Here is a 26,674-nt window from a genome sequence, read left to right on the forward strand (position 1 = left end):
CTATTTCTTGTGGATGGGATGTGGATGTGATGTGGGGTGTGCTCTCATTAGAGAACCCCCGTGTGGCTCCTTAGTGCAATCAGGCCTCCCTCAGACCTCCTTTATTAAAAACGGCTGCTCAGTCCTCACACAGAGCTCCTCACTGGTTTGGTTTGGGCTAGCTGCCACATCTTCTCCTCTACACTTTCTACTGACTCCATTAGCCATGTGCAGCTTAGCTTCCTGATGATCTGATTGCATTTCAGGGTTTCAGAAAAAGGTATTGACTCCAATTGTCATGATCGTCATAGGAACATTCAGACCAAAGCGCAGCGTGATATCGGTTCGACATATTTTTATTATAAGTCAACCGCACAAAAAAACTATAAAGAAAGCACGAACACGTGAAGCTACGGAGTGCTCACAGGCAACTACACATAAACAAGATCCCACAAAACACAGTGGGGAAATAGCTGCCTAAATATGATCCCCAATCAGAGACAACGATAAACAGCTGCTTCTGATTGGGAACCATACCAGGCCAACATAGAAAGAAATAACCTAGACTAGAACACCCTGCCTAGTCACACCCCGACCTAACCAAAATAGAGATTAAAAAGGCTCTCTATGGTCAGGGCGTGACACCACTGTGGTTTTCAACACAGTGTTCTGAAGAGGGGACCATGATGAAGTGGTAAAGGTATAGAAAAGTGTTGGAGTTGATGCAAAAAAATCTACTGAAAAAGAAGTAGCGAGGCCTGGATGAAGAGTGAAACTCACACTTATGTTCACACTGGCAGCAGTCAAAACAAATACATTTAAGTAGCCATCACGCTGACTGCACAAAAAACTAAACAGCTACTGTATTCATGCTAACATTTCCCAATTACATTGCTCAGCCTAATCTCACAAACCCAAGCTACAAGATATTAGCATCACTCAAGTTATTGTAATTTCTACAAAGTTTTCCTAACTGCCTCAACAACGTTATTCACGATAAACGTTCTCTGTACGGGGGTCTAGCTGAACAAAGCTGCTGAGGCTGGTGTCCCAGCTAGCTAATGGCAGGCTAACTGCTACCTGCCTGCCTGACAGAGTTCTCAACACCAGAACTGCCATTACTAGTTTATATCAGCCAACCAGCCCAGTCCTCTCTAGAGCCTCCCCAATCATATGACCTTCCAGCACACAGAGGGAGAGAAGCACACACACACACACACACACACACACACACACACACACACACACACACACACACACACACACACACACACACACACACACACACACACACACACACACACACACACAGGTGTGATGCATAGACACACACACACACACACTTGACACACACACGCAGGTGTGACACATAGACACACACACAGAGACTTGACACATGGACACACACACACAGACTTGACAAATGTACGTACACACACACACACACATACATACACAGGTGTGACGCATTGACACACACACACACAGAGACTTGATGCATGGACACACACACACACACACACACACACACACACACACACACACACACACACACACACACACACACACACACACACACACACACACAGATATAATACATACAATATAATATATACTTTGGTATGCTGTGTAAATACACATTCAAACACATAAATCCATGCACACACATTACCACCTAAATACACACACTGCTCAGCAAAGCATATGAATATTCCCTGCCAGTGGTGTTAGGTGACAGAGCGTATCTAGGCCTTTCTGTGTATAAACATGGTGACACCTCAGTGGTTCAGGCAGGGTGGAAGTGTTCTGTTTGTAAACAGCAGAGTATGGACAGTGTCTGTCAGTGTTGGTTTCAGGGTCAGATGACAGCTGGGTGAACGGTGGATGAAAACAGCAGAGTATGGACAGTGTCTGTCAGTGTTGGTTTCAGGGTCAGATGACAGCTGGGTGAACGGTGGATGATAACAGCAGAGTATGGACAGTGTCTGTCAGTGTTGGTTCAGTTGGTAGAGCATGGTGTTTGCAACGCCAGGGTTGTGGGTTCGATTCCCACGGGGGACCAGTACGGGGGAAAAAATTATGAAATGTATTCACTACTGTAAGTCACTCTGGATAAGAGCGTCTGCTAAATGACTAAAGTGTAAATGTAAAATGTTTCAGGGTCAGATGACAGCTGGGTGAACGGTGGATGAAAACAGTGTGTTTATCAACTTTATCTGCTGCCTGTCACTTCATGTTTAAGAAGCCTGTAAATCAGCCTAATGAACATGCTGTGTTTGAACTACAATGACACACAGGGAGGTTACTGATGAGTGGATCTGAGAACAGGTCTAGTCTACAGGGGAAAGGAGAGGAGAGAGGGCAGAGCTGATATGAGAACAGGTCTAGTCTGGAGAGGAGAGGAGAGGAGAGGAGAGGAGAGGAGAGGAGAGGAGAGGAGAGGAGAGGAGAGGAGAGGAGAGGAGAGGAGAGGAGAGGGCCGATTGGAGAACAGGTCTAGTCTACAGAGGAGAGGAGAGAGGGCAGAGCTGATCGGAGAACAGGTCTAGTCTACGGGGGAAATGAGAGGAGAGAGGGCAGAGCTGATCGGAGAACAGGTCTAGTCTAGAGGGGAGAGGACAGAGGGCAAGGCTGATCTAAGAACAGGCCTAGTCTACATGGGAGAGGACAGAGGAAAGAGGACAGAGGGCAAAGCTGATCTGAGAACAGGCCTAGTCTACATGGGAGAGAGGACAGAGGGAAAAGCTGATCTAAGAACAGATGTTGTTTACGGGGGAGAGGAGAGAGTTGGAGGAGTTTACATCTCTCCTTCCTAGTTTGTCTTGTGATAGGATCAGGTGTCTCTCTGTCCCCAAACACATCTCTCACCATAATGGCTCTGCTGAAACTAGGATGCCTGGCTGTCAGTAGGAAAGGGCTGTTTGTGTGTGTGTGTGTGTGCGTGTGCGTGTGTGTGTGTGTATGCACGCACGCACACGTGTGTGAGTGAGTGAGTGCACCCATATGTTCTTGCATGCTTGTGTGTGGGTCAGAGAGAGAGAGAGAGAGAGAGAGAGATATTCTACAACCACCTAAAAGGAAGCGATTCTCAAACCTTCCATAACAAAGCCATCACCTACAGAGAGGTTAACCTGGAGAAGAGTCCCCTAAGCAAGCTGGTCCTGGGGCTCTGTTCACAAACACAAACAGACCCCACAGAGCCCCAGGACAGCAACACAATTAGACCCAACCAAATCATGAGAAAACAAAAAGATAATTACTTGACACATTGGAAAGAATTTACAAAAGAAAACATAGCAAACTAGAATGCTATTTGGCCCTAAACTGAGAGTACACAGTGGCAGAATACCTGACCACAGAGACTGACCCAAAACTAAGGAAAGCTTCGACTAGAGGTCGACCGATTAATCGGCATGGCCGATTAATTAAGGCCGATTTCAGGTTTTCATAACAATCGGTAATAGCCGTTTTTGGACGCCAATTATGGCCGATTACATTGCAATCCACGAGGAGACTTCGTGGCAGGCTGACTACCTGTTACGCGAGTGCAGCAACGTGTCCTGCGTTGCATATAATCAATGCGGTGCCTGTTAATTTATCATCAAATCCCAGCATACTTCAACTTCGCCAAACGGGTGATGATTTAACAAAAGCGCATTACCGAAAAAAGCACAATCTTTGCACAAATGTAACTAACCATAAACATCAATGCCTTTCTTAAAATCAATACACAGAAGTATATATGTTTAAACCTGCATAAATAGTTAAAAGAAATTCATGTTAGCTGGCAATATTAACTAAGGAAATTGTGTCACTTCTCTTGCGTTCAGTGCAAGCAGAGTCAGGGCATATGTAACAGTTTGGGCCGCCTGGCTCATTGCGAACTGTGAACTAATTTGCCAGAATTTTACATAATTATGACACAACATTGAAGGTTGTGCAATGTAACAGCAATATTTAGACTTAGGGTTGCCGCTTGTTCGATAAAATACGGAACGGTTCCGTATTTCACTGAAAGAATAAACGTTTTGTTTTCTAAATTATAGTTTCCGGATTTGACCATATTAATGAACAAAGGCTCGTATTTTTGTGTGTTATTATATTATAATTAAGTCTATGTTTTGATATTTGATAGAGCAGTCTGACTGAGCGGTGATAGGCAGCAGCATGCTCGTAAGTATTCATTCAAACAGCACTTTACTGCGTTTGCCAGCAGCTCTTAGCAATGCTTGAAGCACAGCGCTGTTTATGACTTCAAGCCTATCAACTCCCGAGATTAGGCTGGCAATACTAAAATGTCTATAAGAACATCCAATAGTCAAAGGTATATGAAATACAAATGGTATAGAGAGAAATAGTTGACGCGTTATAATTCCAATAATAATCTACAACCTAAAACTTCTTAACTGGGAATATTGAAGAACTGGGAATATTGAACCACCAGCATTCATATGTTCTGAGCAAGGAACTTAAAGTTTAGCTTTTTTACATGGCACATAATGCACTTTTACTTTCTTCTCCAAAACTGTGTTTTTCCTTTATTTAAACCAAATTGAACATGCTTCATTATTTATTTAAGACTAAATAGATTTTATTTATGTATTAAGTTAAAATTCAGTATTGTTGTAATTGTCATTATTGCAAATATATATATAAAAATCGGCTGATTAATCGGTATCGGGTTTTCAGGTCCTCCAATAATCGGTATCGGCGTTGAAAAATCATAATCGGTCGACCTCTAGCTTTGACTATGTATAGACTCAGTGAGCATAGCTCTCAAGAGAAGACAGGCTATGTGCACACTGCCCACAAAATGAGGTGGAAACTGACCTCCTGCCAAATGTATTACCATATTAGAGACACATATTTCCCTCAGATTACACAGGCTCTCAAAGAATTCGAAAACAAATCCAATTTTGATAAACTCCCATATCTATTGGGTGATATACCACATTGTGCCATCACACCTATATTTATGTTTATTTATTTTCCCTTTTGTACTTCAACTATTTACACATCGTAACAACACTGTATATAGACATAATGTGATATTTGAAATGTCTTTATTATTTTGGAACTTTTGTGAGTGTAATGATTACTATAAATTTTTTATGGTTTATTTAACTTTTGTTTATTATCTATTTCACTTGTTTTGGATATGTAAACATGTGTTTCCCATTCCAATAAAGCCCCTTAAATTGAAATTGAATTGCGAGAGAGAAAGAGAGAGAAAGAGAGAGAGAGAGAGAAAGAGAGAGAGAGAAAGAGAGACACAGAGAGAGAAAAAGAGAGAGAAAGAGAGAGAAAGAGAGAGAGAGAAAAAGAGAGAGAAAGAGAGAAAGAGAGAGAGAGAAAGAGAGAGAGAAAGAGAGAGAGAGAAAGAGAGAGAGAGCAAGAGATATATAGAGAGAGAAAGACAGAGAGATTGAGAGAAATAAATATATAGAGAGAAAGAGAGAGAGCGAGAGAAAGAGAGAGAGAGAAAGAGAGACACAGAGAGAGAAAAAGAGAGAGAAAGAGAGAGAAAGAGAGCGAGAGATATACACTGCTCAAAAAAATAAAGGGAACACTTAAACAACACAATGTAACTCCAAGTCAATCACACTTCTGTGAAGTCAAACTGTCCACTTAGGAAGCAACACTGATTGACAATAAATTTCACATGCTGTTGTGCAAATGGAATAGACAACAGGTGGAAATTATAGGCAATTAGCAAGACACCCCCAATAAAGGAGTGGTTCTGCAGGTGGGGACCACAGACCACTTCTCAGTTCCTTTGCTTCCTGGCTGATGTTTTGGTCACTTTTGAATGCTGGCGGTGCTTTCACTCTAGTGGTAGCATGAGACGGAGTCTACAACCCACACAAGTGGCTCAGGTAGTGCAGCTCATCCAGGATGGCACATCAATGCGAGCTGTGGCAAGAAGGTTTGCAGTGTCTGTCAGCGTAGTGTCTAGAGCATGGAGGCGCTACCAGGAGACAGCCCAGTACATCAGGAGACGTGGAGGAGGCCGTAGGAGGGCAACAACCCAGCAGCAGGACCGCTACCTCCGCCTTTGTGCAAGGAGGAGCAGGAGAAGCACTGCCAGAGCCCTGCAAAATGACCTCCAGCAGGCCACAAATGTGCATGTGTCTGCTCAAACGGTCAGAAACAGACTCCATGAGGGTGGTATGAGGGCCCGACGTCCACAGGTGGGGGTTGTGCTTACAGCCCAACACTGTGCAGGACGTTTGGCATTTGCCAGAGAACACCAAAATTGGCAAATTCGCCACTGGCGCCCTGTGCTCTTCACAGATGAAAGCAGGTTCACACTGAGCACGTGACAGAGTCTGGAGACGCCGTGGAGAACGTTCTGCTGCCTGCAACATCCTCCAGCATGACCGGTTTGGCGGTGGGTCAGTCATGCTGTGGGGTGGCATTTCTTTGGGGGGCCGCACAGCCCTCCATGTGCTCGCCAGAGGTAGCCTGACTGCCATTAGGTACCAAGATGAGATCCTCAGACCCCTTGTGAGACCATATGCTGGTGCGGTTGGCCCTGGGTTCCTCCTAATGCAAGACAATGCAAGACCTCATGTGGCTGGAGTGTGTCAGCAGTTCCTGCAAGAGGAAGGCATTGATGCTATGGACTGGCCCACCCGTTCCCCAGACCTGAATCCAATTGAGCACATCTGGGACATCATGTCTCGCTCCATCCACCAACGCCACGTTGCACCACAGACTGTCCAGGAGTTGGCGGATGCTTTAGTCCAAGTCTGGGAGGAGATCCCTCAGGAGACCATCCGCCACCTCATCAGCAGCATGCCCAGGCGTTGTAGGGAGGTCATACAGGCACGTGGAGGCCACACACACTACTGAGCCTCATTTTGACTTGTTTTAAGGACATTACATCAAAGTTGGATCAGCCTGTAGTGTGGTTTTCCACTTTAATTTTGAGTGTGACTCCAAATCCAGACCTCCATGGGTTGATAAATTGGATTTCCATTGATTATTTTTGAGTGATTTTGTTGTCAGCATATTCAACTATGTAAAGAAAAAAGTATTTAATAAGATGATTTCTTTCATTCAGATCTAGGATGTGTTGTTTAAGTGTTCCCTTTATTTTTTTGAGCAGTATATATATATATATAGAGAGAGAGAGAGGGAGAGGGAGAGGGAGAGGGAGAGGGAGAGAGAGAAAGAGAGAAAGGGAGAAAGAGAGAGGGAGAGAGAGAGAGAGAAAGCGAGTGAGAGAGAAAAAGAGAGTGAGAGAAAGAGAGAGAGAAGCAGATAGATTATATGAAAGAGAAAGAACAAGCCTGCAGCACTTTTCTAACTTCTTCAACTTTGCACCATCTTGGGACATCATGTGCTACATTGCAATGAGTTCAGCTGCTTTTCCAGGTTAGCCTACATGCAAGCAGAGCAGACAGAGAGGCAGGAACGTCCTCTGACTATCATTCACCCCCTTTAAGACGCTGTCAAGACTCCTGCTGTAAGTAAAAAGGCTATAATGAATGACAACATTGATCCACTATGTAACCACCAGCTCAAAATAGCTGTAGACAAACAGAAAGACAGATAGAAGGACAGACAGGCTTGCCATGTCAATCATACAGCAGTCTTCACAGCGCTGTGCACTATGCCTCTGTACAGACAGGGTTGGGCTAAATTCAAGTTCATCTCTATCTATTCAGGTGATTCATTGGAAACATGTTCTCGTCAACTGGTCACAGTTCGAATTTCGAGTCCCTGAATTGACTCGTACATTGGTGTGTGTTCTAATTGAACGGACCTCATCCCTTGTTCCAGTCTAAGAGAGCTACTGTATCTGTGTAAGACTGGGTTTATGTATTATAGATATATTATAGATAAGAGCTGTGCTTGGAAAGACAAAAAGACCAGATAATTTTGATCAATGTTGGACAACCTCAGCCAGGTGGGTTATGGGAGGATAATTTGTCATGGTTGACCACCAGCCTGCAGGCGTTCCCTGCAGTGGACTGGGCGCAGGGTGTAAAGTATCAAAGGAAAATGGTCAAAGGAAAACGAACAGACACACTCATGCACACACACACACACACACACACATACACAAACACACACACACACACACACACACACACACACACACACTGAAAGAGACAGAAAAACGGGCAATCTCACTTACAGAAACACAATCTATGGTACACAGACTTAGGCACACACGCAAGCTAACAAGCGTTCACACACACACTAAACAAAGATCTCAAGGCTTGTGAACAGCTGGTGCTGAAACAAGAAACAAGGTTTATTAACCCAGAGTCCTGCTGTCAGGACCTCCAGACCTCAGCCCCAACAGCTGACACATGTATGAACGCAAATCCATGTATAGTGTGTGTGTGTGTGAGTGTGTGTGTGTGTATATGTTTTGAGTGTGTGTGTATGTGTGTGTGTGTGTGCGTACTGTATCGGGCCATATAAGGGGCCTGGTATGAGGGATGAGTCCTGCTAAGTGCCTACTCCCAATAAGGCTAGTCATTTATTTAAAAAAGCTTTGATAAATGCGCCATATTTCAGTGATCACCCTCAGGAGGCTCTCACTGACTGGCTATCCATCTGACGGGACCCGGTGTAAGAGATACAAATTGTCATGGTGACAGGCCGAAGGAGAGGAAAGGGGAATATGGGATAGGCTTTTCCTCCGCGGAAATGCTTCCTGCCAGCAATGACAAACGTACTCTTTCATTTATTCACTAACTCTCTTGCTCTCTCATTCTCATTCTCTTGCTCTTTCATTGTGTCTTTCTCTCTGTTTCTCTCTCTCCTTTAGAGAGAGTGAGTCATCTGCAGGTGGGTGAATCACTATGGGGCGGTCCCCTTAAAATCAAATCAAATCAAAATTAGGTGAGGGTTTATAGAGAGGTAATTGCTAATCAGGTGAGCTGAACAAAAGGTTTACAGAGAGGTAATTGCTAATCGGGTAAGCTGAACTTTCACAGCTACAGTAAACACCTGAAAGTAGCCTAATTAGTTAACAAGTCCTTCGGTTTGGGAGTGAACGCTCTCCATAGCTGAAGAGAGAGAATACTGTAAGGCTCATATGGGATTCTAGGTCATCTCTGATGTATGACCGGATTGAAAACACCATCTCTGATGTATGACAGGTTGAAAACAACACCATCTCTGATGTATGACAGGTTGAAAACAACACCATCTCTGATGTATGACAGGATGGAAACGCCACCATCTCTGATGTATGACAGGTTGAAAACGACACCATCTCTGATGTATGACAGGATTGACAACACCACCATCTCTGATGTATGACAGGTTGAAAACGACACCATCTCTGATGTATGACAGGATTGAAAACAACACCATCTCTGATGTATGACAGGTTGAAAATGACACAATCTCTGATGTATGACCGGATTGAAAACAACACCATCTCTGATGTATGACCGGATTGAAAATGCCACCATCTCTGATGTATGACAAGATTGAATACAACACCATCTCTGATGTATGACAGGTTGAAAACGACACAATCTCTGATGTATGACCGGATTGACAACAACACCATCTCTGATGTATGACAAGATTGAATACAACACCATCTCTGACGTATGACCGGATTGAAAACAACACCATCTCTGATGTATGACCAGATTGAAAATGCCACCATCTTATTCCTGTTGGTGAAATCCTGTCATAGTATTCCCCATCAGGAAGCCAAACCCACTGGGCAAAACATTGTTTAATTTCAACCAGAAACATCTATGTGATGACATAGTCATCAAGATAAGGGCATTTCATATTTTCTTCACCCAACTTTTTTATCCGATAACGGGATTGGTTGGACAACAACCAGTGAGATAGCACAGCGTGATATTCAAAACAAAGTAATCTCAAAATTAAAATTCAAGTATTATACGGCATTTTAACCTGTTAGGGCTAGGGGGCAGCATTTGCACGTCTGGATAAAAAAAATGTACCCGATTTAATCTGGTTACTAATCCTACCCAGTAACTAGAATATGCATATACTTATTATATATGGATAGAAAACACTCTAAAGTTTCTAAAACTGTTTGAATGGTGTCTGTGAGTATAACAGAACTCATTTGGCAGGCAAAACCCTGAGACATTTTCTGACAGGAAGTGGATACCTGATGTGTTGTATTGACTTTAAACCTATCCCATTGAAAAACACAGGGGCTGAGGAATATTTTGGCACTTCCTATTGCTTCCACTAGATGTCACCAGCCTTTACAAAGTGTTTTGAGTCTTCTGGAGGGAGATCTGACCGAACAAGAGCCATGGAACGATGATGTCCCATTAGACACCTGGCGCGCGAGTTCATGTTGGGTACCCTCGTTCCAATACGTTATAAAAGAGTATGCATTCGTCCACCTTGAATATTATTCATGTTCTGGTTAAAAAAGGCCCTAATGATTTATGCTATACAACGTTTGACATGTTTGAACGAACGGAAATATATTTTTTCCCCTCGTTCATGACGAGAAGTCCGGCTGGCTTAGATCATGTGCTAACAAGACGGAGATTTTTGGACATAAATGATGAGCTTTTTTGAACAAAACTACATTCGTTATGGACCTGTGATACCTGGAAGTGACATCTGATGAAGAGAATCAAAGGTAATGGATTATTTACATAGTATTTTCGATTTTAGATCTCCCCAACATGACGTCTAGTCTGTATCGCAACGCGTATTTTTCTGGGCGCAGTGCTCAGATTATTGCAAAGTGTGATTTCCCAGTAAGGTTATTTTTAAATCTGGCAAGTTGATTGCGTTCAAGAGATGTAAATCTATAATTCTTTAAATGACAATATAATATTTTACCAATGTTTTCTAATTTTAATTATTTAATTTGTGACGCTGACTTGACTGCCGGTTATTGGAGGGAAACGATTTCCTCAACATCAATGCCATAGTAAAACGCTGTTTTTGGATATAAATATGAACTTGATAGAACTAAAAATGCATGCATTGTCTAACATAATGTCCTAGGAGTGTCATCTGATGGAGATTGTAAAAGGTTAGTGCATCATTTTAGCTGGTTTTATGGTTTTGGTGACCCTGTCTTTGACTTGACAAAACATTACACACAACTCTTGTAAATGTACTGTCCTAACATACTCTAAATTTATGCTTTCGCCGTAAAACCTTTTTGAAATCGTAAAACGTGGTTAGATTAAGGAGATGTTTATCTTTCAAATGGTGTAAAATAGTTGTATTTTTGAAAAATTTGAATTTTGACATTTATTTGGATTCAAATTTGCCGCTCTTGAAATGCACCTGCTGTTGATGGAGTGCACCACGGGTGGCACGCTAGCGTCCCACCTAGCCCATAGAGGTTAAAGATACTCTACTCGTTAATCCAATCACATTGTCCGATTTCAAAAAGGCTTTACGGTAAAAGCAAAACATTAGATTATTTTAGCATAGCACCTCAGCAAAAAAATAAAAAAGCCATTTTCCAAGCACGATAGCCATCACAAAACCAGATATACAGCTAAAATTAAGCACTAACTTTTGACAATCTTCATCAGATGACACTCCTAGGACATCATGTTAGACAATACATGCATTTTTTGTTCGATCAAGTTTATATTTATATCCAAAAACCCAATTTTTACATTGGCGCGTGACGTTCAGAAAATGTTTTCTCCCCATAACTCCCGGTGAATAGGCACATTTAATTTACAGAAGAACTCATAAACGTTGATAAAAATGTATAACAATTATTTAAAGAATTAGAGATAATCTACTCCTTTATGCAACCACTTTGTCAGATTTCTAAATAACGTTACGGAAAAAGCACATTGTTCAATATTCTGAGTACAGAACTTAGCCTTCAATGCTAAGCTATACAGTTAGCCTACAACCACGGCGTCGACAAATCTCTAACAATATGTTCGAAATATTTACTTACCTTTGCTGATCTTCGGCGGAATGCACTCGGATGGGCACCCACTTCCACAAGAAATGTTAATTTGTTCTGCAAAGTCCATCATTTATGTCCAAATACGTCCGTTTTGTTGACCCATCCGGAACACTTTACAATGCCATGTGGCGTGGATGCAAATCCATAGACGAATGTTCAAAGTTCCATTACTGTTTGTAGAAACACGTCAAACGATGTTTACAATCAATCCTTTAGGGTATTTTTTTTACGTAAAATTGCGATAATTTTACAACCGGGCAATAGGTATTCGTCCCAGAAGAAAAATAAAAAAACGACAAAGTCACATGCACGCGCATCATAAGACACCTCTCCTCAGACTGGCCAATGATTGACTGAGCCATAATTATCTGCCCGGTAACAGCTGACGGTTGAAACCAATTCCTAAAGATCGTTGACAGCCAATGGAAGAGTTAGGAGGTGCAACGTAAATCCTATGTCACTGAAGTTTTTCAAGGGATTCAAAACAAAAACTACATTTCTAATTTCTCCCACTTCCTGATTCAATTTTTCTCAGGTTTTTTGCCTGCCATATGAGTTCTATTATACTCACAGACACCATTCAAACAGTTTTAGAAACTTCAGAGTGTTTTCTATCCAAATCTACTAATACTATTTTCTGGGCCAGAGTAGTAACCTGTTTAAATTGGGTACGTTTTTCATCCGGCCGTGAAAATACTGCCCCCTAGCCCCTAGAGGTTACATTTTTTTTTAAGTTACCCCTTTTCATGGTATCCAATTGGTAGTTACAGTCTTGTCTCATCGCTGCAACTCCCGTACGGATTCGGGAGAGGCGTGCGTCCTCATAATGCAACCCAGCCAAGCCGCACTGCTTCTTGACAAAATGCTCGCTTGCCCCGGAAGCCAGCCGCACCAATGTGTCAAAGGAAACACCATACACCTGGCGACCGTGTCAGCATGCACTGCGCCCAGCCCACCACAGGAGTCACTAGTGCGCGATGGGACAAGAACATCCCTGCTGACCAAACCCTCCCCTAACCTGGACGACGCTGGGCCAATTGTTCGTTGCCCCATGGGTCTCCCAGAGCCTGGACTCGAACCAGGATCTCTAGTGGCACAGCTAGCATTGCGATGCAGTGCCTTAGACCACTGCACCATTCCAGAGGCCACTTTCACCCAACTTTTAACCTAAATACAATGACATGCTCACTAGGTGCAGACATCCAAACTATGAAATAACACATATGGAAAGCATTCCAGGTTACTATCTCATAAAGCTGGTTGAGAGAATGCCAAGACTGTGCAAATCTGTCAAGGCAAAGGGTGGATACTTTATAATATAACGTCTATTCCACGTTGGTTCATTGTAATTTCATTAAATTACGTGGAAACAACGTTGATTCAACCAGTGTGTGTCCAGTGGGTGGTGAATTTTTTTTTCTTCATTTAAAGTTGAATTCACATTAGTTGACAACTCAACCAAACGTAAATCAAAACTAGACGTTGAACTGACGTCTTTGCCAAGTGAAACGCAATACCTATGGGGCTATCCATATTCCTAATCAGGAAAACCAGGGACTGGTATAATTTATCTGTTGCGTAATATCAGCAGCAGTGCACAGAGCTGGAGTGGTCATGTGTTATCTGTTCCACTGCGGAGCTACTGAGGTAAATATTACAGAGCAGGGGTTAGGGGGTAACGTTATGGATGGGTTCAGTATGGCTGAGGGTAATACATTCCTACCCCCTATCATTATTCATCCCTGTAACACCCCGTCGGGTACGACCGGATATGAAAAGGCCCTCCGTGTGTTTCGGTGAGATAAAAGAGGACTGTTAGAAAAGATCAGACAGGGCCCGCGCGTTATTCCCATGATGCCTTGCAATCCAGGTGGCTGTTTCTGGAGATGAGAGTGGACCAGACACGGACGGTCTGAGATTAAGGTGTCACGGAGCTGAGCCACAGGACACTGAGCAGAGGCACGTAGAGGAGATATCAACGGTGGATGTATCAGAGGAACTCCAGAGAATATCAGGTAGAGATATCAGGTAGAGATATCAGGTAGAGATATACCTTAAGCCTACAATGAGGCTCCAGGTTTCAGACAATCCAGCGGGTGTGTGAACACACTTATATTGTACTTGCCCATTCTAACTCACATGCCAGGCTCACATAGATGATAGGAGACGTACTGACAACAAGAAGTAAAAGACTATCCATAGAGATGAAGGGAGTGATAACGAGGGAGCGATAGAGAGAGATAGAAGGAGAGAGAGAGAGAGAGAGAGGCAGAGAGAACAGAGCAGAATCCTCCTTTGGCATCTAAAACAACTCTCCCTTCAAACAAAGGACGTCTCAAAGCCTTTTTTGGAACATTCCTCTTCCAAATGTATTCCAGATATGCGGTGTATGTAAACAGAGAGGAGCTCATTCTTGCCGGGCGGCGGCCGGCAGGGTGAAGGAGAGAAGCCATGTTCTGATTTTGCCATAATGCTGCATCTGTGTCTGTGCTAAGCCCCTGCCCAACATTCTGGATTTAAGAGGGGGACTTTTTATGTCTCTCTCTCTCTCTCTTTCTCTCTCTCTCGCTCTCCCACTCTCTCTCTCCCTCCCACTCTCTCTCCCACTCTTTCTCTCTCACTCTCTCCCTCTCACTCTCTCTGTGTCTGAGAAGGTTGAAAATGCAGTCACATAAAAGGCCCATCTAAGTATGAAATGGTTTCACTTTACTACAGAAGAAACACTTGACCACATACTGCAAACGCAGTCACTGTGGTTACCCTCAGCACTCCACTAATAAAATAATAAGCTAAGCTGTGGGCTTGTTTTGCATCGGTGGCAGGTGTCATTACCGGCTGAAGTGAATTCATTCAGTACCAGTCAAAAGTTTGGACACACCTACTCATTCAATGTTTTTTCTTTATTTTTACTTTTCTACATTGTAGAATAATAGTGAAGACATCCAAACTATGAAATAACACATATGGAAAGCATTCCAGGTTACTATCTCATAAAGCTGGTTGAGAGAATGCCAAGACTGTGCAAATCTGTCAAGGCAAAGGGTGGATACTTTGAAGAATCTCAAATTGATTTGTTTAACACTTTTTTGGTTACTACATGATTCGATATGTGTTATTTTGATAGTTTTGATATCTTCACTATTATTCTACAATGAATGAATAGGTTTGTCCAAACTTTTGATTTGGAATGTATATCAAACAAAGACACACACAAACACACTGTACGCTACAAACAAATGTGATAATGTGCTCTCATAAACAGACAAAACATTACTTGTACACACATGCACAGTCTCACTCATGAACAGTCGCACACACACACACACACACACACACACACACACACACACACACACACACACACACACACACACACACACACACAAACACACAAACATTTGCTCACTACAGCACTCTATTCGCATTGACTAATGTGGATGAATTGCCTTCTATAGAACCATGGCACTGTCTTCCCAAGAATTAATATAAAAATAAGTGCATTAGAAGGCTCATAACCACTTAACTGTGAAGGTGGGGGAATGAAGTAACATTTACATTTTAGATTATCTGCGTTCCCCTCCCTTTCAAAACCCCTCAATCCAGGGCCTTTATTCACAAAGAGTCCCAAAGTAGGAGAGCTGATATAGGATCAGTTTAGCCTTTTAGAATAAGATTATAATAACAGGGGGGATCTGATCCAAGATCAGCACTCCTAGTCTGAGATGTTTTGTGAATACGGCCCCAGGTCCATAATCTCTGGAAATAGTACAGTACCAATCTAGTTTTATTTTCCAGAGGAGACGTCTGGTCTCCATCTACAGACAATATGAATGTGTATGGGACAGACAATACTAGACATAATCCTCATCATACTGTCTCCATGAGGTGAGTTCTATAGTAGGGGAGTGTTCTAGGTGTGTGCTGAATATTCGAGTAATCACTCAAAACTATTTTCTCTTTCTCAGGAAGTCATGACTTATCCCATCCCAACTCACTGTAAAATGTGTCACTTCTGAGCCACCTTAGTGGAGATAAGTGCCCAGGAGGAGAGAGAGAGAGAAGTGGAGTCTGTGGAGTCAGGATGGAGCCCCTAAGCCTGCCATTTTAATCCAGGCAGAAAAAAAGTTGGTCAAAGCAGGAGAAAATCCAGGAACACTTAAAAGTTCCACTTCAGAATAAGAGGCCACTTACTGACCATTCAGGGATAATGGTTACATGACAGTTCAGGGATAATGGTTACATGACAGTTCAGGGATAATGGTTACATGACCATTCAGGGATAATGGTTACATGACAGTTCAGGGATAATGGTTACGTGACAGTTCAGGGATAATGGTTACATGACAGTTCAGGGATAATGGTTACATGACCATTCAGGGAGAATGGTTACATGACAGTTCAGGGATAATGGTTACATGCCAATTCAGGGATCATGGTTACATGACAGTTCAGGGATAATGGTTAGATGACAGTTCAGGGATAATGGTTACATGCCAGTTCAGGGATAATGGTTACATGACAGTTCAGGGATAATAGTTACATGACAGTTCAGGGAGAATGGTTACATGACTGTTCAGGGATAATGGTTACATGACAGTTCAGGGATAATGGTTACATGACAGTTCAGGGATAATGGTTACATGACAAGTGGATTGAAGTTTGGAAATTAAGTACTTAAAGACTTTGTAAAAATGTGTTTGTGTGGGTGTGTGTGTGTGCGCATGTGAGCCTGTGTGTGTCCATGTGTGCGTTGTGTATGAGTGCATTCATGTCTATGATGTTAAGTCCTCACAGATTCCAATAAGTGTGCATACTGTATGTGTTGACGCTTGAGTGGTAGTTGATCATAACATGACAACTGGATTGAGAAGTGTGTATGTACAGTTAATTGTGTATGAGAGAGAGAGAGAGAGAGGGAGAGAGAGAGGGGGAAGGGAGAGAGGGAGAGAGAGAGATGTGGGGATGGAGAGAGAGGGAGAGAGAGAGAGAGCTGGGGAAGGAGAGAGATGTGGGGAGGGAGAGAGAGAGGTGGGGAGGGAGAGAGAGAGGGGGAGAGAGAGAGGGGGATATAGGGAGAGAGAGAGAGAGGTGGGGAGGGAGGGAGAGAGAGAGGGGGAGAGAGAGAGAGACAGACAGAAGGGGGAGGGATAGAGGGGAGAGAGAGAGAGAGAGAGAGAGAGAGAATGAAATGCAAAAGAGATAGATATTTGTAAGCCTGGCTGTGTGTGTGTGTGTGCGCGTGTGCTTGTGTGTGGACATTGCATCAACCATGTCATCAGAGTAACTGTGACTGTGCTGTGTCAGCAGTCTAAGATGGGAGCAGTGGAAAAGGTGCAGCAGGTCTCAGAAGACTCCAAGTTATTCTAATCTGTCCACTGGCAGCTCAGTGAAAATACCCCAAACAGCACTTTGTAAAGCTACTAATCCTCTACAAAGACCTGCCTGATATCCATGCCAACTGCTTTGTTTCAGCTTTCAGCCTCTAGTCTAGTCTACTTACTAACTCAGTCTATTTCTCTTTCACTCTCTTTATCTGTCTTTCTCTATGTCTCTGTCTATCTCCCCTTTCTCTTTCTGTCTCTCCCATCGTCTCCCTTTTTCTCAGATTCTCATTTCTCCTCCTTCTCCACGTTCTCTCTCTCTCTCTCTCTCTCTCTCTCTCTCTCTTCTCTCTCTCTCTTTGTCAAACGACTGATCCTCTTCATCTTCTCTCTTCCACTGACCTGGCTGTGCTGCCTCACTGCACCACCAAAAAAACAGGTAAAAATGACAAAGCAAAAAAACAATATCTCAGTCCTCCAAGTTCACTCAGTATGGAAGGAAACATGGTGGAGGTTGAGAAAGTTTGAGAAAGTTTGGTAATGAATGGTGTGGCTGTTGAACAAGATGATGAGACTAAATTACTTGATGTTACCTTAGATTGTAAACTGTCATGGTCAAAACATATAGATTCAATGGTTTTAAAGATGGAGAGAGGTCTGTGCGTGATAAAGAGATGCTTTGCTCTTTTGACACCACACACACAAGTCCTGCAGGCTCTAGTTTTATCTTATCTTGATTATTGTCCAGTCATATGGTCCAGTACTGCAAAGAAGCACCTAGTTAAGCTGCAGCCGGCCCAAAACCGAGAGACACGTCTTGCTCTTCATTCTAATCAGTTTTGCTCTTCACTGTAATCAGAGGGCTAATATCAATACTATGCATACCAGTCTCTCTTGGCTAAGAGTTGAGGAGAGACTGACTGCATCACTTTTTGTTTTTATAAGAAAGATTCATGTGTTGGAAATTCCAAGTTGTTTGCATAGTCAACTTACACACAGCACTGACACACACACTTATCCCACCAGACATGCCACCAGGGGTCTTTTCACAGTCCCCAGGTCCAGAACAAGTCATGAGTGCATGGAACTCCCATCTCATATTGCGCAAGTGAACAGCAAACCTGGTTTAAAAAAACAGATAACGCAACACCTCACACCACAACGCCTCTCCCCCATGTGACCTACTTGTGTGTATGTACTGACATGTACAATATGTGTAACTGATAGATGCACACACACACATTACATGTTCATGTTTTTAGATTCATATAAATGGTAAAATATTTTGTAATGTATTTTTCATTATGTGTCGGACCACAGTAAGACTAGCTGTCGTCGTGGCTGTTGGCTAATGTGGACCTTAATAAAATAAAACATCTAGCAGGGTGACAGCAGCAATGTTAAATGTAAACAGCCCAGGGTGACCACAAAGCCATGACATCAGTCCGATGAATACACACATACTGTACAATCACACTCCTGAAACTAGAGGTATAATGTAAACAATTAGAGGTATAATGTACACAATTAGAGGTAAAATGTACACAATTAGAGGTTAAATGTACACAATTAGAGGTATCATGTACACAATTAGAGGTAAAATGTACACAATTAGAGGTAAAATGTACACAATTAGAGGTACAATGTACACAATTAGAGGTACAATGTACACAATTAGAGGTAAAATGTACACAATTAGAGGTACAATGTACACAATTAGAGGTACAATGTACACAACTAGAGGAATAATGTACACAACTAGAGGTATAATGTACACAACTAGAGGAACAATGTACACAACTAGAGGTATAATGTACACCAACAAAATGTCCCCAGTAGGTCAAATTTTTATTTGTTTACTATTACATGTATAATTAAACACGTCCACGCACACACACGCACGCACGCACGCACGCACGCACACACACACACACACACACACACACACACACACACACACACAGATCCAAGATCAACTTTCTTGTATCATCCACACACAGTCACACCTTTCAGTTATAAGAGGATTGAGGATTTAGTTCCTTAGAATAATCCATAAAATCATCAATCTAATGGACCCATACTGGCCATGCCATCTGTGAACCCAACCACAGAACAGCACTGGTGACTGGTGTCACCACTGCCACCGGCATAACCCTAAAACAGACAGACAGAAAATCTCCCAAATGGCTCTCTGTTGATTAGCCATGCTAATTAACTGAATCTGTTTCCCATACAACAGTCCTGTCAGAGGGGAGAGGATGCGACACGGACCGAAAAACCACACAAAGCCTCATTACTGACTAAATACTAAACTTTGGGGGGACGGCGCCTCTGACATGACAAGCACTCGCACAGGAGAGATGGATGGAAGAAGTGGAACGGCACGGTGTGGAGGGGCCAGTGACTACCATAGCAAAAGGCTACGGCAGTTTGCGCTAACTAAAATATCTCTGTTAATAAGGATCTCTATCCAGTTCCTCTTAGCGCAACCTCAGAGGCCTGGCTCTTTAGGCGGTGCTAGTGTTTCTGGGCTGTGGACTGGAGGGGTGGAATGGGATGTAAGTGGAGCTCCACACTGGAGGAATATGATTCATGGTATTTGTTTTTGAGTAACAGTAACAGCTTATTAGGTGGGGGTTAAGAATGTCTGTTAAATATTTGTAAGAAACGTAAGCGTATTAAGTGATAAGGAAACATGAAGGAAGTTAAGAGCTTGGGTGGCAGTTTTGGCAGTTTTGGCTAACTCACTACTTGATAAGCGACTTGTCTTTTAATTTTCCTTTCCGGGCGAGGTTCAGAGTGAAAGTTAACCTCAGGTATCTGTTAGCACATCAAGATCAATGAGTTGTACCAATTTAAATCACAAAGATTCTCCATATCTCGCTATTTCTGTCCATCCTCACATCATTTGCCCAACCTGCCACTCTCCAGTCATTTGCCCAATCTATCCTCTGGTCAAACAAACTGCAACAGCCAGTGCTCCACCAGCCCATCTCTTCAAGCAGTCTACTCAGGCCCTCATATCCAATTCTGGAGATAAATTATGCTTTGCTTTCTGATGGGAAGCCCAAGTGAAAGAGGAGAGAGCTGAAACTTCTCCTCTAATGGTTTGACTGCGACACAAAGGGTGGAGGGAGCTTGCAGCTGAGTTAGAGAAGAGGCAGCCACTGGGCCCCCAGCCCCCCAGCCCTCAGTCCACGGGCCCCCAGGCCCCCAGCCCACGGGCGCTTCACTTCAGATCATCTGCATCCTAATACATTTTTCTACAGTGTCCTTTCCCCTTTCTCGATGTGTTCAAGGGCTTGTTGGGAGGTGTTTAACATGTGTTTCTAGTTCTCTTGTAGGAGGTTTAGCTTTCTTACCGTCTGAAGATGAAACTGTGATACGGACTCTTGCCCCCTCAGAGCCTTGCCCCCTCAGAGCCTTGCCCACTTTGGAGCCTGTGCTCCAAACATCGCTAGAATAAAATTCAAACCCTGAAATATACTGTGGCAAGATATTGAATAAAAAGTGAAAATGTAGATACTGGTATACTTTTCGTGGAAATGAAACAAACTATGTGATATCATATTGCCATATTAAAACCCAATTACACAATTGCGAGCAGTCAGCTAACAGCATTCCATTTCAAAAACTCCAGAAAAGAAAAACTGATGTTCTACAGTTCATACCTCCCAGAGCTGCTGCTGGTCTAGACTGTAAGCTACTGGTTCCTATACTGTAGAATACCTTACAGACCCTCTGACGCTCCATCATTTCATTTAGACAAACGCTCTTAAAATCCACTTAGCAGCGCCGTGAGAGCTACACTATGGAAACTGTGCAATGGGCCTCTGAAAGTTGAACCTAAACATCTGCTTTGAATCTGTTTAGAAACAAGCCCTTTTCATTCATCTGTCTCACTCGTCCCCTGCATGTCAAAGAGGGTGAGTATGGGGAGAGAGGGAAAGAGGGAGAGAGAGAGGGGAGAGTCAGAGACAAGCTGCTCTTGTCCTTTTATAAAGGAATTAACTAGCACAAACCTTAACATATATGAGACAGTCTTTTCAGAACAGTGAATACAGGCATAGAACCTAACCTGAGCATTCAACCCTGAATGCAAAGTCTCTGACATTTCTATTAACCCTCTCTAATATTAAATGAGATACAGTATACCTGTAGTGGCATATCTGTAAGACATGCCAGATCCAATCCATACAGTTATCTGAGATGCAGTACAGAAACCACATTAGTGGCAATATAGAAACAAAATAACAACAGAAATGAATTCAAGATACATCAACAATGGTCAAAGCTTATAGAGTTCAGGCTGATCATGCCCCTGAAATGAATGAGGAGCAATCCAACATGGATAAACCTGAGAGCGATTGAAACACAGATGCTGAGAACTCAGCAGAAATCACACATTCGATAAATAAATCAATTAGTAAATGAGTGAATGAATAAAGGAATGAATGAATGAAAAAAGAAGCAGAGAGGAGAGCAGAAACAAAGGGAACTGATGACATCTCCTCATGGCACACAAGCAGTCCGCTGCACCACGACCACGACATGACACAAACACACCCAGCATCCATCCTCATCATCATCAACACATGTATTCACAGACAAACAAAACCCAGCATCAGCTTAGACTACACATGCACAACTAGAAAGAATGACAATAAACTGCATTGGTGGCTTCAGATTCATACATTACACAACATATTTCAATAGCCTACTCACTTTTTGAGAAATTTGTCTGAAAGAATTCATTCAAATGTAAAATGCTCATCGCCAAAAAAGCATAATAGTACACTAATAAGCAGTGTAATGTCAGCCCCACATATAAAATTAATAAATATTTTAAAATAACTTAAGAACTTACAAGATTTCATCGTTCTGGAACTCCAGGACCCCGTGGGTATCTTCGAAATCCTCTCCTCCTCCGCGTGCCGTGCCCTCCACAGTCTTGTAGGGCACCATGACGACCCCACGTGCCCCTGACGTACGCAGCACCTTCACCTCCATGGTGCCCACACTCTCACTCACGTGTGCCACCGGCTCCTCGAACATGAAGATGCCGGCATGGTCGTCGTCAAAGATGGTCACAGTTGCCGTGGCAGGCAGGCCGAGACAGGCCACCGCCTCCACGTGATTGGTCTCTGGGTTCTCTACCTCCTCCCCCTCTGCCAGCAGCACTTTGACGTTGCTCAGGTGGATCAGGAAGTTCTCGTCCTCCTCAAAGATGTCATCATCAATGATGCCCACACGGATCTCCTTCTGGGTCTCGCCGGGCTTGAACACCACCACCCCCTCGGTGAACTCGTAGTCCGAGCCCGCGTTGGCTGATCCATCCTCCGTACGGAACTCCACGGACACTGTCTTGGTCAGGTCACCACCTCGCCGTAGCACATTAACTGCCACTGTGCCGCAGTTCTCAAGGCACTGGTAGGAGCCGGGGTCAAAGTAGATCTTAGAAATGGGGTCGTTTTCGGCCACATCGGAGCGAACCTCCTGCAAGCTGACGGCCTTGCGGGCCTGGTCGGCCGCATGCTTCTTCAGGATGTTCCCAGCGCCGGTCATGAGCCTGGTGGCCTGGCAGCGGTAGAAGGCCCTGCTCTTCTGCTGCGAACTCAAAACCTGGTAGTTGGCCAGTTCAATCAGCTGCTCCATCTCCTTGTCTGGGTGCTTCTGCTTCAGCTCCTTGAGGATCTTGGCCATGTCGCGCCGGGTCTCCTCCTCATCCAGGTCCTTCACGTTCTGCTCCAGCCCCAGAGGCCCGTCCAGGAAGTCCGCCGCGTGAGAGTTGAGCATCTTTCCGTCCATCTCAATGTCGACTTTGGACGGGAGCGGGCGGTCACCCTCGGTTTCAATGATCATGCCCCGCTGCTTGCCGGTACGGTAGCGCTTGTAGACGTACTTGTAGAAGAGCAGGCGTCGGTCAGCAACCCAGGCGAACAACACGCAGATGGGGAAGAAGAAGAGGGTGAGCAGGCCCTCCCACACCTGCACTATGCCAGGGGAGATGACAGCCAGGATCAGGTAGAGCCAGATGTAGGCGAAGATGCTCCAGGTGGCTGTGACGAAGAAGACACGCAGGTGCTTGACCTTACGGACCTCCCCGTCGGGCACCACGTACACACAGATGCCAATGATGACAAACATGTTGAAGGCGGCGCTGCCCACAATGGTGCTAGGACCCAAGGCTCCTGCATCAAAACCGTGGCCGCAAACCTCAATCACGGACAGTAGGATCTCAGGGGCACTCGAACCCAGGGCCATGAGCGTGAGATTGGACACTGTCTCGTTCCAGATCCGCACGGTGGTGGTGGTAGTCTCTCCGTTGGGTCTCTTGATGGTGATCTCTTTCTCCTGAGAGGTGATGACCTCGATGGACGCCATGAAACGGTCAGCGATGATGGACACACCCAGGAACATGTACACCAGGGCCACGAAATAGACTGTCGCCCGTGCCACTTTGTCCCCAAACGAGGGATTCTGAGGTTCCCAGATAGGCAGAATCACCCCTTTTTCGCATGCTGTGCCTGCTGTGGTGCACACAGTAACATTGCCGCTGGCAGTTGGAGACACAAACTGGTCCACGTCCGAGGACATAGCCGTCACATGTTGAAATTTGAGAAACATGATTGCTACGACAACCACAAGCCGAAGGCCAAGGGAGAGCATGGGGGAGAGCTGAAAGTGTCCCATGATTCTGGAGTGGTAAGCTTCCTCTGCTTCCTAAACCTGCAGGGGGGAGGGTGATTACAGGGTTGGAATTATTGGAAATTTAACACAACTTGCTCTCACTGTAATAATAGCATAATAACAATATGTAGTAGTTCACGTTAACTATAATATCATATGACCAAGGGGTTCCCGAGTGGCACAGCAGTCTAAGCCACTGCATCTCAGTGCTAGGGGATTCACCACAAAACACCCTAGTTCAAATCCAGGCTGTATCTCAACCGGCTGTGATTGGGAGTCCCATAGGGTGGCGCACAATTGGCCCAGCGCCTTCCGGGTTTGGCCTGTGTAGGCCCTCATTGTAAATAAGAATTTGTTCTTAACTGACTTGCCTAGTTAAAAAAAGTTTAAATAAATTGTTTTAATTAAATAAACACTTCATATCAATTATTCCCCTGGCTAGTGGCTGCAATGCCTATAATAGAACCATAGGGTTTGGCACTAGAGTGGATGGAAAGGAGGAAGCAGAAGATACATTTTAACTGATTGTCTGCAGGGATAATAACTTTTCACATATTTCATATGTTGGTAGTTGGTACTGTGGTGAACATTACGCAGATATGTCACGTGCATAGCATTTTATGAACAATTAGCATCCAGAATATTTTACAAGACTCTATAATCACCAGCAATAGGTGACAATATCAGGTTATTCATTCTCCTTAGAGCAGGAGATAAAACATGTATACGTTTTAGACTAGCAAAGAGTAGGGACGGTTCCCCGACCTTTGAAATAAGAGGGAAGAGAGGAGACATTGAGTGTGTATAGCCTGCTATGCGCCGAGATACCACGGGTACAGGAAGCATCCAGTGAAGCGGGAGGAAAGCGACACTAACGGTGCTGGACTACTCACCTTCAATGTAGTCAGAAAGGAAGCAGACGCGCAAACATCTAGGAACGATTATAATGGACTAATTGACCATAGCACTTAAATTTATACCATATTTTCCATAGGAAAATTATAGTGAATTATAGTGATTAATTATTGTTTAATATCAGCTTATAATACAATGAACTTGAATAACAAATCAATAAGATAGTAGGCTACTTATGATAACTAAGAATTTAGGTCTGGTATATCAGTCTGGTAAACTATGCTAATTATAGAAAGAAATGATGGAGGTATGGTCACGGCAGTAGCCTATACAATTTCGTGCCGCCTTTAGAGCATCCTTACCAGTTTGGAAGCATACTATTCTTGCCAGATGTACTATAGGAAGGCTACTTGTAAATGGACTGTTGTGTGATTTCTATTGTTTTCGACTGTATCATCAGTTGATGTATTAATGACTAGGCTTACAGAACATGCTCATTCAATATAAACCCCCTATTCCCTAATCCATAGCTGGAACCTACATATTAGAAATTCAATAGAAAACCTCTATTCCCTAATCCATCTGGAATCCGCATATTAGAAATCCAATGCGACGGCACAACCTGCACAAATAACCCGCATAGGGCTAGTGAATGTATTTGGCGCAATGAATAACTCCGGAGTAGCGCAAATATACCTCGTGTAGGATAGCCTAGGCATGCTATTGCCGACATGGATCAATTTATGCGGGTTTAGGCACGTTGTACACAACTTCCAAGTGCATATTTGGAAACATAGGCAAACGACCAGGTTTTACTGTGGCAGGAAGGCAAGCAAGGAAGCGCAAGAATGAAACCCAATTCCTACAAATTGAGGTATTCTCAAAAGCTACAATAGACTCAGTATAAATCTCCAATGCTTTACCATTTTAATCCCAGACAGAATGGTCGACTAATCCCAGTAGATCCGTATAACATAGAATAACCTATACAGAATGAAGGATAGCCAAGACATGCGGCCACACTGTATCTCACAGCTCCATCGAGTGGACTAAACTTGCTGTAACTAGATTGTGCCACAATTTTTTTTTTTTTAAATTGATATGTTAATGATAACAATATAAGCAGAATCATACCTTTCACAATATATAACGGTAAGATCCACAGGCAGAAGTCAGCAATAGTAGTTGAAGTAGCCTAGACGTGAAAATGCCAATAAGGAGCCGCTAGAGCCGTCAGTAGCCTAGTATTACAGCTCACATTCGTGCTGGGTTTTATACGAAATCAAGGCGAGATACCCCGGTGAAGAAAAAACGAGTTAAAGATTCCCATGCACTCGCAGTTTTCCACGACCTGTATGTGATGAACAGATAACTGATGTTTTATCAGCAAATCTGCATATCGGAGAACTAAAAGGTGCACTGAGACTTCTTCCTGATTATTTCCCCCCCTCTCTCTCGCTTTCACTCACCTTCTCTCACTCAACCTCTTTCCTATCCTATTCGAAGTGTGGACAGCAACAGAGCTCCATGCACAGAGACCGAGTCCAAAGTGCGTTTAGAACGCGGACTGCTTCTGTGGAGGCGGACAACTCCCGGATTACACTTTTTCCCACAGCTCTACCGCTCGGGCATTATTCTACCCACATCGATTTAATAAGAAAGAGCAAAGGGAAACGACACTAAAAATGCGGCCCACTGCCAACCCGCCTATCAACACCAAGACCCTCCCATTGCTCCACTTTAAATACTTGGGGTAACGTTGTATACATTGTAATTAGGCTTACATTTCAATAAACTTGGTAATTACAGTACAATGTACTACATCATGCTACGTATGATTTTCCTTATTTTTTGAATAATGAGGTTTGCTTTGAGATGGGGTCAGTCTTGTTATGGTCATTTC

General features: G+C 43.5%; 1 protein-coding gene across 3 annotated transcripts in view; it reads right to left on the minus strand.

The window, feature by feature from the left end:
• The window catches only part of LOC106577160 (sodium/calcium exchanger 1), a 205,246-nt gene extending 178,807 nt beyond the window's left edge, over nt 1–26,439 (minus strand). For 2 of the 3 annotated variants that reach the window (XM_045700982.1, XM_014154970.2), the window contains exons 1-2: nt 25,906–26,439; nt 22,094–23,955 (exon numbers count right to left, since the gene is read on the minus strand). In XM_045700982.1, coding sequence (XP_045556938.1) covers nt 22,094–23,919 — 1,826 coding nt within the window. In that variant the 5' untranslated portion in view covers nt 23,920–23,955; nt 25,906–26,439. The remainder of the gene's footprint in view (nt 1–22,093; nt 23,956–25,905) is intronic. The other variant, XM_014154971.2, reaches the window with a different exon arrangement.
• Between the last annotated feature and the right edge of the window lie 235 nt (nt 26,440–26,674).

The sequence above is a fragment of the Salmo salar genome, chromosome ssa18 (assembly GCF_905237065.1).
Source record: "Salmo salar chromosome ssa18, Ssal_v3.1, whole genome shotgun sequence".
NCBI classification, from domain to species: domain Eukaryota; kingdom Metazoa; phylum Chordata; class Actinopteri; order Salmoniformes; family Salmonidae; genus Salmo; species Salmo salar.